Raw genomic sequence first — 15,397 nt, 5'->3', positions numbered from 1 at the left:
TTCGCGTAAACGCCACTCGCATTCGGACTGCATGAGATACATTATAAAATCTAAAGACACGTACGCACTCTCTCTATCGCTGACGACAGTGATGCAATGGTGCAGTGATCAGATACTCCTGTTCCCAGCTAGTGCTGCTATAAAAGCATAGCATTCAACCCCTTCCTTACTCACAGGGTCACAGACCACTTAACAAATCTTCCTACGAAGATAATCTTCCAATACAAAATGGCTTACGTCTTGTATACTCCCCTGTCCATCTCTACCCCAGAAAAGTCTGGTGTCGAAGTGATGGTTAACAAAACAACAGTGAAAAACTCTTAGATCCCCCACAAACACCCCTCACCACCAACATCCCGGACAGCGATCCTCCCGAAAGCGAAAGCGAAAGGATCCCTGAACACTTCGACGGCCATCTTTCCGCAGGGTGGAAAGTAGTCTACCGGCAAGACTTCCCGAAACATGAAAAAATCTTCCTCTGCTCGAACTGGGCGTATGTTCGCCTTAAAAATGACATTCATCGGAATGAAACATTCCCGTACAGCAGCCAGCCTCCTGATGAAACCACCGATTACACGGTAGACGAATATGTGAAGAAGCTGGACAAGGAGTATCAGCTGGTTGAATGTAACTTTAATGATCCTAAACGGGTAAGTTTCTTCGCACATTCCTTTCCTAGTTTCTTGTTGATATTCTTGGTCGTTTCTTTTCATTATCTTATTTTGTCTGTTTTTTATTTATTTTTTCCTTTTCTGCATAATTAAGTATTTACTCACGCATGACTGGCCTGAGATAGATATGTGTTATTTGGTCTCCAGGTGGAAGTCCGAGATCTGTAGGTCATATTCAGGTCAAATACAACGGAAACTGGGAGAGTAAAATCTCGACCGAGTATTGGGTGATTACCCATGGAGAGGATGATTTCGAGCACCTCACCAATGGGAATTTGAAGAAAATGAAAGCGCTCAAGAGAAAGTAGGCATAAACGTGATATACGGTTATTTGATGCTCAATGGGATTCACGTTCTCTTGTAATAAGGTCATTTCATCTGAACTTAGAACCATTCCTCTCTTGCACTGTCAAAGTGTATAGCTGGGGCTGGCTGATTGACGGCGAGCAAACTATATACAAGTTCCACTGTAATTTCTACAGACGGCTAGAGGTGCAGGGCCACTGCATAAGTAGTTGTTGTCAGCCTCACACTATGATTGTGGCTGGCTGGCTGGCTATGGTGACCCTTTGATCACAGCCTACTGCTACTGCGACGTGGTCAGTCGATTTCAATGTAGACCTGGATGAACTATCATCGATATGCTACAGATGATTGCCAGATTGCCTCGTATTCTAGTCCGATTGACTCCAGCAAGAATATTACCCTACTCTATAGACATAATAGGGCTGTAAGGAATAACAAAGCTGGGTAGAAACGGGAGTTGCAAAGTCTGGGTGATACAATCCAGGATAGATACTTTACTACTATACCGGAGTTGGGTTAAAAGAATGACCTTGGATGACATATGCTTCTATCATGGATCGGGAATGACTGACACCGACTAAGATTCCTGCATGAAGTATTGAAAACATGCAGGAGAGAGACATGTGACATGCTTTGCTTGGCAAGAATGGAATCCGGCGACGTCAATTTGATTGAACGTCAGTCCGACTCAGACTTGCCCGCGATGCGATAGTCTCTGAAGATGTGGTCGTGGTTTCCAATCATCACTCATTTGTGGCTTGTAGAGTTGCTACTCCCATCATGGCACATAAATAATCGCACCGTGGAACCCGTCGTCGAGATCAGCAATGGAACCCTGCTTGGTGCACACAATGCCCGGTACCATCAGGACTTCTTCCTCGGAATTCCATATGCTCAGCCTCCAGTCGACGATTTACGATACGAGCACCCACAGCCACTGAACGAGTCGTGGGAAGTCCCGAGGCAGGCGGATTCTTACGGATTTTGGTGTCACTCCGCGCCTCTCTCTCTCCCAGGCTACACACAGAATGGGTTTCGCCACGAAGAAGATGAGGATTGTTTGACTATAAATGTTGTCCGCCCTTCTGGGGCGACCCGCGCCTCTCGCTTTCCTGTTCTTGTGTACATCTATGGCGGTGGACTACAAGAAGGTGGCAGCGCAGACCAGCGATACAATATGTCCTTCCTTGTACAGGAGTCCGTCAAAATGGGCACTCCCACGATCGGAGTTAGTTTCAACTATCGAGTCTCTGGATTTGGATTTCTGTCCGGTCGAGCGATCAATGGCTCGGGCCTCGCAAATCTTGGCTTATACGACCAACGGAAGGCACTACACTGGATCCAAGAGAATATTGCCGCGTTTGGGGGAGACCCTACGCGTGTTACGATTCAAGGAGAGTCTAGTGGAGCTTTATCCGTAGGATACCATCTTCTGGCGTATGATGGTCGTGATGATGAACTTTTCCGCGCTGCTATCACTCAGAGTGGCGCTCCGCTTAGTTCAGCAGCGCTCATCCCGCTGGACGAACAGGAGCAGATGTATCAGGATGTTCTCGACGCTACTGGGTGTGTTACCGAAATATGGACCATTGAGTGCCTACGGCGAGCACCGGTGAAAGCGCTTAAGGACGCGTTCCAGCAAAGATTCTTTTTTCCTGTTATGGACGGGAAATTCATCACCGACTTTCCCTCAAATGCGATTAAGCACGGAAGGTTTGTGAAAGTGCCATTGCTGATCGGGTCCAACTTAAACGAAGGGACTGGATATATCGCTTCAGGTATGTTCGGTCCTGTCAACACGCCGACCGATCTGAGAGCTGTGATCACCGGGTTCGGAGCCGGAAAGTATCTTGCCAACGATACCCTTGACGCAATAGTGGATGGGTATCTTCAGTTACCTATCCGTGAAGTCCGCGCTGACTTGGGGACTGTTCTCATCTCCCCTAGTTCGAAGTATGGCTCAATGTATGGATATAGCACGTTCTATATTGGTGACTACCTCGTCAACGCCCCCAAGCGGTATAGTACTCAAATGTGGGCGGCATATGGGATACCCGTTTATAGCTATCTCTTTGCGGCTGTTCCTAATAGCTTGTCCCCTCGGGTTCTCGGTGCCGCTCACTTCCAGGAGGTTGCCTTCGTGTTCAGGAACTCTGATGGAGTGGGGTTTACGTCTCCTCCCCTCCGTTCATTTGATAGCCAAACTGAGCGCCGACTACAAGATATTAGCCACAAAATGACCCGTATGTGGTTAAGCTTTGTAAGCACGTTATCGCCGAACAACCACCAGTGTAGGTTGCTTTGCTGCTTCTCCCTGTTAGGTTGCTCACTACATATAGTGCCGAATTTTAAGACACAATGGCCAGTATATCAGAACCGCTCGGCCGCAAATTTGGTGTTCCGTTTTGCAAGTACAACGGTGGAGCCCGATACCTGGCGGTCGGGGATTATCCAACGTGTCACTGATGCCTTTGATGAGTATAAGTTTTAATTCATGAGCTGTGGTAGATTGCGACCGTCATCGCCGTAGCTCTGGAGAAGGGACGAGAAATGACCTTGGTCTGAGGTGATAAGGTCATTCCGGACCAGTTTCCTAGGCCAGGATGGCAGACAGATAGGGTAGGTAGGTAGTTCTACCACTCAAAAAGCTAAGAGTACTCCTTTCTGGTTTATTTATTTATCTATTCCTCAGGCTTTCCATGACCCTGAGTCACATGTAGCCCCCGTAGCTAGTGTGCACCGCTCTGTAGGATATGTATATATGATAGCGTTACCGCATGCGCGGTCTCTGATTCAGATGTTCTTCCTCCTCACCTTCTAGGGACTAAATGCCGTCTCCATTGCAAATGCGATGACGTCTCTCACAGCCTTGACATCGGGTTTCCAAGCTCTTCCGTTTGATCACTCGCATCCCCTACAATCTCCGATTTTCCTCCTAGTATCTGTGTCAGACTATTGAAGCTCGGACCCGCAGCTTCAATCCGCGTGCGACGTGTTTGTTCCATCGTGTATATATCGAAGCAACAAATGCTCCACTGTTGCATGCTCAATGCCACATCTACACAAATCACTTATCAGTGCTGCCGATTTGACGAGGATATCCGTCCAGTCTGGTGTGTCGCTGTGCGGAGTTGAGCAGGTATCGATGCTTTCTCCTGTCCAGGCTATGATACAGCATCTTCGTATGTGGCCCTGAGGGAGCCGAATCCAGCTGCCGCGTAAACTGGCCCGTGATCAAATATTGGAAACTATCCCTCCGGTGCGGCTTAGCATTCGCCCGGGCCCATCGCATCGCTGATAACTGAAGGGACCTTGGCGTAGTGGTAGCGATACGGGGCCCCTAGGAGCAAGATTCTGCCGTAAACCCAGAAGAGGCAGAAACCGCCGACGGCGGCGAGGAGGAAGCCGCAGAGGGTGACGAACATCCAGTGTTGGCCCATCTTTGTTTGTTTGTTAGCGCTAATCAAACGACCTGGAGTTTCAGAATATGCTTACCCAGAAAATGAATCGCGCATCCTTGCCGTGCCAGCTGTTTCCAAGGTGGTGGGTGAAGAAACTCCAGGAGTACTTCTGGTACTCATCTTGCATAAGAATGCGGACACGGTTCCTCTCGGATGGGTAGTCTTGTATATACTCTTTCCAGATAACGGATAGGAATAACGGTCCAGTCGAGTACATAATGGTGATGTAGGGGAGGACCCAGTGGCGGTCGTGCTGCTGGAGCATTTGGGTCACGCGCACAAAGAAAGGGTGCTGGGGCACCGAGCCCATTACATTGTTGGAGATACCAGTGGGTACAGTGCGGCGCACCCACGCGGGGTAAGCGAGCAAAGGATCCAGGCGACGATTGCAGCCCTGGCTAGAGTTAGACTATCTGTATCAAGAGCGACCATTGCTAGCTAGGTAATCATACGTCGTCTAAGTCGATGTAAGTTCCACCATAGTGGGCCAGAACGAAATAACGGATCGAATCTGCGCGCTGGATGGGGTATTCGTAGCCATCAAAGGTCTTGAGGAACCAGGGGTATTTAGCGGCGATGAACTCGCGCGATTTTCCATCCGTCCACAGCTGGAATAATCGTTAGCACAGATGTTGATATAGGTCAGGTCAGGTCACCCAAGGGTCGTACATACGATATACTCGTAGTCTGGGTGCATATCAATGCATCTCTGCTGGGCATCAACCCATCTCTCAGGAATGGTCTCGTTCTTATAGGTCTGGTGGATAATCTTAGGGATGATCTGGGGGCGTTGCTCGACCAAGCTGGAGTTTGGTGATGGCAACTCGGCGCGGTGAACCGCGTCGGCGGCTCCATCTTCGAAGAGCAGCGATAGCAACGTCGACACACTGCGAGCCAGGAGAATAAGAATGGCAAGGTTGATCAGGAGAAAAATCAAAAGACCGCGCCGCATGGTGGTGGTTTGTGGCGGTCGAGTCGGGAGACAATTCTAGGCCTCAAGAGCTCGAGAGTAGCGTGGAGCGTGATTGGGTCAAATCTTAACGCTGGGACATAAGAGTCAAATAAGAGGAAATGATACTATCAGAACCCAAGCTCCATCGCGAGAGAAGCAATTTAAGAACAAAACGCACCTAAAAATAGGAACGGGCAATCTAAGTTGTAAGGTACATTTTCTTCGCTGGATGTCCCGCTATATGATCGCTGGATGCTGCGCCAGCCGCCGTACCCCACATAATAAGCTGACCGATATCAACTTGAGATCATTCAAGTATTCAATGGATCTTGGTGACTGTCCAGTAGCCAACAGATACGCTTTCTTATCCTGCTGCCTATTTATCAAGCAAGTCGCCACTTATGTTAGGATATCGTCCATCGAGAGACGACACTGGGTTCCTACGGCGGGGATCACACAGTCGCATCATGCATAATGGCCTCTGTATCGCTCTAATACTTGCGTTAACAGTTTTATTTTCGTTATATCTGTTAAACACGCACCTTCAAGACCTTGACGAACAATATCATGTGTGCACATACATGCAAGGCTGGATGTGTTGGCATCGGCCAGGTTTCTTCCAAGGTGATAAAGATCGTCTTCATTACCAAGCCTGAGGAGTCCTTTCAAATTTGTGCAGGAAATGTTTCCTGGTAGGATTTTCTCTATTGGCGTATGATGAAGAAATTCCCACTGACCTGAATCTGAAAAGAGAGCCCTCCATCCTGAAATACGAGTTTCTGGCTTAACCTACCTTAATATATCGAATCGATAGATTGGAGGAGCTGATATCTATCGTCGACCTTTGGTCTTATTAATTGTGTTGTGGCTAGTACTTTATATACACTTACATAAATTCAATGCTTCCCTTATTCTTTGGTTATTATTTTGCTCTAAAATCCTTGTTTGGTGCTTGTATGGTTAGATCTAGGTTTTGAATGTAAAATGTAATATCAGAGTTTGTATAATAATTAACAGGCGGCTAGCGAGGAGCGGAGGAAGGAAGGAGATCAAGGTAGATAAGATAATATTAGACCAATTTACTGCATTACCACACCTGAGGGAAGATAAGTCCCTATATAAAATCTCGAGAGAGCCGTGAGTATAAACATACAGTATCCATCAACTTCTCTCGTTTAGTCCCCTCTCGCGCCTCACTGCCCACGCCTTGATTGCGATGGCCAGAACCACCAGCGACATAATGAAGGCTGTGAAGCCCATGCCCACGGTGAAGGTGAACATGGCGTCCAGCTTATAAAACTCCATGGCTTCGATCACTTGGCGGGCCTATTCGGAATTAGTAAGGAGGGCGTATGGGATCTGCGGAAACCACTTACACTGAGCATGAAAATGAGCCCTCCAGACATAAGACAGAATCCAGTCACAATCTCCGTTGGAGGGCGACCCGGGAGGAATGAGGTTGGTGGGCGCAAGAACAGCAGGATATATGTCATTCCACGAGCAATCGCGAATCCAACGAGCATATTACCCCATTGCTTATGCACCATAGTCGAAGTCATGCTGTCCTGGTGGTGCGATCCCATCATCAACCCCAGCAGAAGGATGATAAGAGCTGGCATCGGGTTGAGGGAAACACCCTGTGACTTGGGAGGCTGCCAGTTCTCATCGTCAGATTCATAGGTAGGGAGTCGTAGAACGGTGTTGTTGAGCGCGTCGCGAATACGCCGGGATTCGAAGAGCATGCCGACAAGGCCGCCACCAAAGAACATAATAGAGATTGAGACGTGCTGCAAATCATTTGCAGTCCACTCTTCCCCCCAGCCGGCTAGGTGCTCTAAGAAGACGTTGGTAACACCATATAACCAGATGACGAACGACTCCACAAACTCGCCGGAGGGAACCTTTGCTTTCCAGTCAACAATGCTTGCTGGGGGCTTTTTGTTCCAGGCCCATCCTAAGTCTGCCCAGGCTCCAGTAAACCGTCCAAGAGTGAGAACACCATACCAGAAGAAGATTCCACCTTTAATAAAGTGTGCCAGACCGTTAAAAACCTCGTTACCCTGGAAGATACCACCATACGTAACACCTCCAGTGGCAATAGCAATAAAGCCAAAGGGAAGAATGATCCGATCAACAACATTATATACAATATTGAAACTGCATAGAACACGGTTTGAGATCATTCCAGGCATGCACTTCAAGGGGAACCGATGGACAAGGGAACTGTAGAGCCAGTCACGCAGACCAGAAGGCTTCGGATGAAGCTCCTCAGGTTTTACATAGCTATCGGCCTCGGTTTGTGACACACAGGATGGCGATAAAGGTTCAGTCCCCTGGCCACTATCGCGGGACCATCGGTATTCGTGTACTGCTCTAGTTGGGTAGAGTGGTTCATGCTCATCCGTAGCGATAGGAAGGAACGTAGCGTGATTAAAAGATCTGGATTGCGACTGCTTGGGCTCGCCACGACCAGCATACGCAAATATCAAGGCCAGAACGACCTGTGCACAGATGAGCCATGTCACGATCCAGCCGATCTTGTGGTGGGCGTTGTTCTCGTACAGATCGGGAGTCTGGCTATTATAGATGATGCCGAAGAGCAGGCCAATGGCATTAAAGAATAGGAACAGAAACTGCGACGGGAGTGCAAGGCGAGAACGGCCAATGCTAAGTACGACGGCTGTCGCGGAGTTAGTCCTGACTTTTCAATACTAGAAAGTAAGTAGCTTACCCGCAGGTAGAACAAGGCACCAGCCTAGGGTCATGAGCGCAATGTGCGCCACGATGGTGCTGGAGTGCTGTCCATAGGAGAAGTAACTCATGAGACCTTCGCTTTGAGCATTGGGTGAGACGGAAGCTGTTGGAGCAGTTGCACTGGAGGTAGCATGCATATCCATGCTTTCTTCCATGTCTATAATTGATTTATCGTCATTATGCGCGATTGCAAGGGACGCTAGAAAAACCGTCGCGTAGACGGCTTGGCTTAACAGCGGCATAAGCTCGGGTAAATTATTGCGAAGCTCGTGTAAAGTAATCAGAGATTTGCGGTAATTGCAAGAGGTCGAAATGGAGGCAGAGCTTCAATCGGCGCAAAAGATCGAAGCTCTGTCGAATCGTGACGTAGCGATACTGCCAAATCCCGTAAATATAAGCTCCCACGACTATGAATCATTTATGGACTATTCAGATGCGATCTAAGCAAGGTCATGCTCACACATGAACGGGGACTGACAGTGGTACTGGGTAGTGTTGGTGGTTGTGGTGTTGAGACTGGGAATGGTATAGGGCTGAGAGAAGTATAAGTATACGACAACCGGCTCGCTTGGGACCCAACGATCGCTGGATGATCGTCAGCCACAACCGCACCGGTACTAGGCAACACAATTGCTCTATCCGACCGGAGCCGCATCTCTTCCACTATGTCTTCCAATGGTGTAGTCCCGTTGAGACCAAGCCCTGCGATGCAAAGTAAGTTGTAAGTCAAGTCAGGCTGACATGGTGGGGCCCTGATTCCAGCACAGCCAATCAGAAGGGTTAGCGATATCACGCTGGATGCAGCGATGCTGATCGGCTCGTAACACACGTCATGTCCAGGAGACGCAGCCCATCCACGTTGTTGTTTGAATCAATGTACATTTACGGATGGAGGTTTACCACCGTAGCTAGTCGACGAGCTAACCTTAGTCAATCGAAATGGAGAATATTCAGTCTACAGCGGCTCGCTCGCTGGCAAATTCGACCTCTCAGATCAAGCCGCGCCGGTCTGGCGTGCCTTGTATGCGATGTCGGCAGATGAAGGTGTGAATCAGCAGAACGCCCTCCGGTTCTTGTCCTTGGAGCCGAGGCTGTCTGTTTGAAAGTAAATTAATGTCTTTAGGTGAAATGTAATGCCAGTCAAAAATTCCCTGCATCTTGCTCAGCTTGCGAAAAAGCAGGCGAGCGGTGCTCCGTTGACCCTTCGTTCAAGAGGATTTCCAAGAGAAGGTAACGCCAGCCCAATTCCTATAGATTTCATACTGTATTTTAACTCTAATCAAATATACATAGTCTGAAGCGTCGCCATGGACATGATGAAGGTGGCCCTGCTTACAGGACGCCCCATTCGGAGGGATCCAGTATAGAGCCGACCGACTTGTCGTCGACAAGACAGCATGGACCTTTACATAGTTTGGATTCTTCTGTCGCAAGCATAATTGCTGAATTGCGCCTTGGCGGGAAGAGACCTGCTCGGTTCACCCATGAGGCTACCGGCGTCAACCTTACATCCAGTGTGGTGGCAGAACTGCTAGAAGAGTACGGCGAGCCAGTGGTATTTTTCATGTTCTCCCGGCTCACGACCCTTCCTCTAGGTATTATTCAAATCTACACCCACGGTTCCCGCTGTTGCTTGACCCGGCCACGATAATCGATAGCTACGAGAAAGCACCCTTGTTGTTCTGGGGCGTATTGGCCATTGCGAGCAAAGACTCCGAGAAGTATGCATCTGACTACCCTCGGTTACAAATTCTTGTAAGGCAATCGGTAGCAGACATCCTCCTCCTTGGTACTCGGTCCATCCACCTTGTTCAAGCTTTACTTCTACTCTGTGTGTGGTCATTTCCCCATGAAGATATGAACAAGGAGCCATTTTCAATGTACGGTGCAGTCGCCATTTCTATGGCACGGTCTCTTGGTTTGCATCGCCCACAACACCCATTCCTTTTATTTGCTGCAAAGGCATCGGAGATCGGAACCACGGAAGCTCGGACGTCGACCTGGCTGTCCTGTTTTATCGTGGATCAATGGTAGGTGGGATTGCTCGTGAGCTGTTCCCGGGCTCGCTGATTCCTCTGCAGGCATACTGCAAGATTCGGGGTGCCAGGTTCCATCAGGGTCGACCACACCATCCTTCAGGCATTGAATGTTTCGACGGCTGGGGTACCAGTGACTACGAGGATTCAACTTCACATCGCTCTCGTCACCTCAAAGATCTCGGCTGCCCTGGGAGAATGTGAGACCTCGGCCACCGGACTCACGGCAGATCCGCTTCCGTTTGTGCGGGTGTTTGAAACTGAGCTTTGCATGATCCAAGACAAATACGCGTGCGAATGGTCTCCTGCCGATGAAGTGTCATTCCTTGACGCGCGGCTGGGCCTGTACGCTTACATTCTCGACCGTAAAAGGACCGAGCCCCCGAAAAGCCTTCATCAAGAGAATGAACTCATCATCCAGAGCAGTATCACGGCGAGACACATCCTAATCGTCCTGACTACATTTCCCGACGCACTGAGGAAAGGGACATTCCACGTGTTTCGCGCTGCAAGCTAGGCAGTTTTCTTCCTCTTACGCATTCTTGGGACGGCACCCAGGGAGTGTATCGATGAGACGGGGATCAGAAACATCATCCGACAGGCTTTCACACTCATGAGGGATTTATCTCAGACAGCGAATGACCGACGGAATCAATGCGGACGCGTCTGCAGAATCATCGAGCACATGATTGACTACGAAGACTGGAACAAAGACACACCCTTCGTAGGTAAAGCCGAGTCATTTATGGCGAATAACTTCGTTGCCGATGTTGCGGCCAGAGGTATGATCAGAGCTGCCAAAGCGGAACGCGAATCCCGCGAGGCCGGGGCAGCAGGAGTTCCGCCGGAGGTCGAGTCGCATTTTGACTTCGACTTCTCGATATGGGATCCGATGGGATGGCCGGTGAATTGGCAGGATGGTGATGACCTACTATTTCTCAACGAGAATATTGGTGGGTCCTCGTGATACAACTCGTTCAGGCCGCTGAGATGCTCTGCGACTCGATGGGGCCATGACATATCTGCACACCACAAAGTTGAATGAGCTCATTTGAAATACAAGCAAAGTTGTGTGCGTTCACTCATGCATAGTATGGATTCAATGGAAGTTCTTTAACAGATTCCATTTATTCGGGCTATTTAGGCTATTATCATGATATCGCTCGTAGGGAAGGGATAGCACCAAGGGCTTTATGTAGACAGCCCCAATGCTATGAAAGCCCAATTTATGTGTGAACCTTAGTCACTGTACTAATTCTCGGGACTGACAAAATCTTGGTCGATCGACGAGCTTGACCTTGTTGGGAGATAGCTAGTCACAACATAAAAACGAGGGCTTATTGGTGGAAATACGCCACAAGCACGCAATTAACACTGGGTGTGTCGTGTATAACTTCGCATATACGGTCGTAACAAACAGGATAATTTCTTATTGGCTCATCGTTCATAATATAGCGGGTTAAATTCCTATAATACTTGTCTGGCCGCGGGCGCTGGCGAACGTTCGGTCTTTTAGCTTTGCACTTGGAGTAATGTTGTCGAGATGAGGAGCGCATTAGGCGACAGGCGATTTTGGTCATGGAGAGCAAAATTAGTATAACACTACCACAGATCCAAACGGTACTGTCAGTTTTGAAGATGCTGAGACCATAAGACTGGTGACCATAATAATCCGTGAAGTCTTTCCGGAAGCCCATACAACTCGTGGCACTGATGCGAAGTAGTGACTGATGCATGATGACCTTACGGGTTTAATTAGTGAATATGTAGGAATGTGGATCGCTAGAAATGCCGATAGCTGCGAGAGTACGGGGAATCAATATCAAGGCTCTCATTACATGTAGCTCTCTTAACCCTGTAGGTTAGTTCCACCTCCGGGGTTGCCTTCGTGTGTATAACTATTAAACAGGTTGTGCCTGAGTAGGCCGATGCTATTCTCGTGAGACACTTACTGAGTTGCCGCGTCGCTGCGCCTCGAAGGGAATCCATCTAATTAGCGACGAGATATACGCACTGTCTTTTGACGAGCACCATGACCCTGATCCCGAGATCTTTGAACCAGTCCGAGCAATAGATTCTACCGGGATCATTGACCCTAGTCAGGTCCATGTGCTTTATAGCATATCAAAGGTAAGTGACTAATTTGGCCACACCTTGGGATAGGACAGCTGTAAACATTTCCAAAAGGACTTTGGCGCTGACAAGATGAGACTAGGATGCGTCATATCCCACAATGAAGATTTTACGAGAGCAACACGTGCCATCTGGTCAGTCACTCGCCGTCATGCGACGTTCTTGCAAAGGTTGCATCATTGTTTGCCCCGAAGCAGATTACTAGCGGAGGACCTCCTCTCCCCAGAGGCCTTAATTAATCTCAAAAGGTATAGTGCCCCAGATATCAAGTTATCTTTTGCGTATAAGCCAATATTTGATAGTCTCTTAGAAACGCCGGTTCATTTCTAAGGCTGGACTTGAGCGCCTACCTTCCTCACCGCGAAACTAGTGGGGATGGCTAGGCTGCGCAAAAGACCACTCACGGACCACTTCTCCAAGGCTGGTATCGTAATGTCGACTACCGAACTGCAAGTCCGAGGAGATTCCGTTTCGTGTCTTACTGTATCCCGGACACCCTGAAGGAAGCCATCAAAAGGTAAAGTTTCCTTTCTAGAACGCGATATCGCTAACGGAAGACATAGATATCACGCGTCCTAGCGCAAAGGGATCTGGATACGTAGTGAATATTCCAGATCAATGCCTATGACACAAAGAATGACAATACTTTCAACCTTTGATTAAGATTGTCTCATGATATTGAAGGTTGGTTGCTTATACATCGATAGACAGCCCTCTCTATAACAGATTAGCAAAAGCGATCTGGCTGAGGTCCGAACTTAGGCAAAGCTTCGGATCAGTCTTTCATAAAACGAGCAATAACCACTAGGAGAACCATCCTCTTTGATGGGGACTTTGGTCGCCGGGTTGACCGAGCACATATCACCTCACGATTGTGTTCATCCTGTGATCCTGTGACCGTGAATATCCGATTATACTGGAGCCCCCGACCGGTATCCCCGCATCGTCGATCTGCATGTTCAATAATCATTGAACGATGGATAGTGATTTCCAGAAAATCAAAGAATGTGGTCCAGTTTAGTAGTTCCTGTGCTTGGGTATTTTTGCCCTGTTTGCAATGTTTGTCTCTCTGCATCCTCTTTCAGGCGGGCGAGTCTGGCACTCCAAAGCCCTAAATTAACTCGATCCTCATTGACTGACTTGTTCGTGGCTAATGTTCTGGTTACACGTCACGACATTGAGAATCCTACTGGATGAAATGGACTAAATGGGCCGTGCAGCACCGCTTGTCCGTAATCGGTAAGGATATACCGAGTCGATCCTCAGACAACCCGACAAGAGCCGAGAGATTCTCAACGGACTTGCCAGCACACTAATCCTCATTGCTACGGAGTACTCTCCTGCGGAAATGCGACGTAACCTTCGAACCAATCCCCGGTAATACTGATATAAACCCCCACCGAGTTCACTTCAATCCAACTTGCGAAAGCCAGATATATACAGATGCCAGTGTAACTGACAACCCCGCCTTTCGCTAGTCAAACGCGACAAATAAACGAAGCAAGATGTCCACCGCACCACGACTGCCGACCTTCCTAATTATCCATGGGTCATGGCATTATCCCGAGCTGTACGGTACCTTCTGCAAGGCCATCGAAAATCGCGGCGCGGAAGTTGTATGCCCCCGCTTACCGAGCTGTAGCGGAGACATCACCCCGACAAAAACCATAGAGGACGATGTCGCTCTGATCCGAGACATAGCTCAGTCCCTGGTACAGAAAGGAAAGGAAGTTTTCGCAGTGATGCATTCATATGGCGGAATGGTCGGCACCGACGCTCTTGAAGGGCTGGGGATTCAGCGTTTGATATACCTGGCAGCGTTTGTACCGTTCTATGGGAAGAATCTTGTTGATATGTGTGGTGGCTCTATGGCCCCATTCATAGTCTGTGTAGGTTTAAATCTGTTTGCTCGTCTGACGTATCCCCAGCCGTACTGTTTAGACATAGTTTGCTGATGTCCACTCCATGCAAACCAGGATGAACAAGGTATGGCGCGGGTTCCCGATGCTGCCTCGGTCTTCTACCAGGATCTTCCCGACGACGAAGCCGCTTTCTGGGCGGAACGACTTGTCCCACAGCCAGCGTCCGCACAGCTCAACCCAATCACCCATGAAGCCTTTCGCAACATTCCCGCCACTTATATATTGTGTGAGGACGACCGGGCAATTCCTGTGAGCATACAAGAGAAGATGATCTCAGATGTGCAGAATGCGGGCGCGAGCATGGACGTTATAAGGATACCCGCGAGCCATAGTCCCTTCTTGAGTATGCCTGATTCAACTGCCGAAATTGTGGTCAATTTGGCTGCAAAGTAGTGTTTGCAAGTCCACAACAGTAAGGGTGAAAATCCGGAAGAAAAAAGGTTGAGTTAAAATTCAGAGTAAGGATTGAGAATAAAACCGATTATTTTTACGCGGGAACCTACACGAAGCCAAGACTTGTTTCTTGGCCCTTGGAAGACAATCGCAAAACTCAGGGTTTGAGAAGCAGTCCGACAGAGAGAATTGATAGCGCGTGTTCATGTAGGCTTAATAATCCTAGAGCGATGATTAGCGACCGATGGTTCATGTAAGGAATCAGTGGCGATATAACTAACGCATTTCTGCTGTCCTTTTAATGTGTGGTTCAGTGATTGGGTTGGCACCGATCGAGCAGTGATGGGATCTGGCTGGATTCCAACATTTTCTTCTAACGCAACTAACGCGCACAGTTCCAACGCTCTGGCTCTGTCGCCCAATAATCACAGGAATCCAAGGATGTGAAAAGGCGGCTCCAGGATATTCGTTACCGACACAAAGGAAAGTCAACGATCGGAGATTTTGAGACTGATCCACGACAGTCTTGGCAAGGTTACCGCTATTTTGTCGGTCTAGAATGCTTGCTTCAAGACGCGGATTCATGGAACCCACCGGCTTTATTTGCTTTAACTGGAACCAGTGTTAAAGAGGAACCACTTCAATGGAGCAAATATATGACGTGTCGCTTCTTTACTCATTTAAAAAGTGCTGATACACGGTGCTAGAATCTAGTGCAGAGAGGGTACGGAGTACAGTGCTACGCCTCTTTTTTTTTTTTTTTTTTATT

At 48.5% G+C, this 15,397-nt stretch overlaps 6 protein-coding genes across 6 annotated transcripts; 4 read left to right on the top strand and 2 right to left on the bottom strand.

Annotated features, from left to right (window-relative positions):
- Positions 1-228: 228 nt before the first annotated feature.
- BDV27DRAFT_160702 (Alpha/Beta hydrolase protein) lies at positions 229-3,468 on the top strand (the record flags this gene model as incomplete). The annotated part of the gene is made up of 4 exons (XM_032073083.1): positions 229-242; positions 311-650; positions 1,690-3,268; positions 3,317-3,468. The coding sequence occupies 4 exons, from the start codon at positions 229-231 to the stop codon at positions 3,466-3,468; spliced, it is 2,085 nt and encodes a 694-aa protein (XP_031924540.1).
- Positions 3,469-4,243: 775 nt separating this feature from the next.
- Positions 4,244-5,544, bottom strand: BDV27DRAFT_166966 (glycosyltransferase family 32 protein; the record flags this gene model as incomplete). The annotated part of the gene is made up of 4 exons (XM_032074332.1): positions 5,112-5,544; positions 4,891-5,046; positions 4,473-4,832; positions 4,244-4,417 (listed from the first exon to the last, which is right to left on the bottom strand). The coding sequence occupies exons 1-4, from the start codon at positions 5,388-5,390 to the stop codon at positions 4,244-4,246; spliced, it is 969 nt and encodes a 322-aa protein (XP_031924539.1). The 5' UTR covers positions 5,391-5,544.
- Positions 5,545-6,551: 1,007 nt separating this feature from the next.
- Positions 6,552-8,287, bottom strand: BDV27DRAFT_166965 (Ytp1 family protein; the record flags this gene model as incomplete). Its single annotated transcript, XM_032074331.1, has 3 exons — positions 6,552-6,716; positions 6,767-8,070; positions 8,122-8,287. The coding sequence occupies 3 exons, from the start codon at positions 8,285-8,287 to the stop codon at positions 6,552-6,554; spliced, it is 1,635 nt and encodes a 544-aa protein (XP_031924538.1).
- Positions 8,288-9,083: 796 nt separating this feature from the next.
- BDV27DRAFT_160699 (Zn(II)2Cys6 transcription factor) lies at positions 9,084-10,697 on the top strand (the record flags this gene model as incomplete). The annotated part of the gene is made up of 5 exons (XM_032073082.1): positions 9,084-9,188; positions 9,268-9,374; positions 9,438-9,683; positions 9,740-10,174; positions 10,226-10,697. 5 exons carry the CDS (start codon positions 9,084-9,086, stop codon positions 10,695-10,697), a joined length of 1,365 nt encoding a protein of 454 aa, XP_031924537.1.
- A 96-nt stretch (positions 10,698-10,793) lies between these two features.
- Positions 10,794-11,147, top strand: BDV27DRAFT_160698 (uncharacterized protein; the record flags this gene model as incomplete). The annotated part of the gene is made up of 1 exon (XM_032073081.1): positions 10,794-11,147. The coding sequence occupies one exon, from the start codon at positions 10,794-10,796 to the stop codon at positions 11,145-11,147; it is 354 nt and encodes a 117-aa protein (XP_031924536.1).
- Positions 11,148-13,818: 2,671 nt separating this feature from the next.
- On the top strand, positions 13,819-14,628 carry BDV27DRAFT_147809 (alpha/beta hydrolase; the record flags this gene model as incomplete). Its single annotated transcript, XM_032070814.1, has 2 exons — positions 13,819-14,202; positions 14,290-14,628. 2 exons carry the CDS (start codon positions 13,819-13,821, stop codon positions 14,626-14,628), a joined length of 723 nt encoding a protein of 240 aa, XP_031924535.1.
- Between the last annotated feature and the right edge of the window lie 769 nt (positions 14,629-15,397).

The sequence above is a fragment of the Aspergillus caelatus genome (assembly GCF_009193585.1).
Source record: "Aspergillus caelatus strain CBS 763.97 unplaced genomic scaffold BDV27scaffold_173, whole genome shotgun sequence".
Taxonomy (NCBI): Eukaryota; Fungi; Ascomycota; class Eurotiomycetes; order Eurotiales; family Aspergillaceae; genus Aspergillus; species Aspergillus caelatus.
Note: the sequence above shows the minus strand (reverse complement) of the source record. Positions and strands in the feature narration are given on the sequence as shown.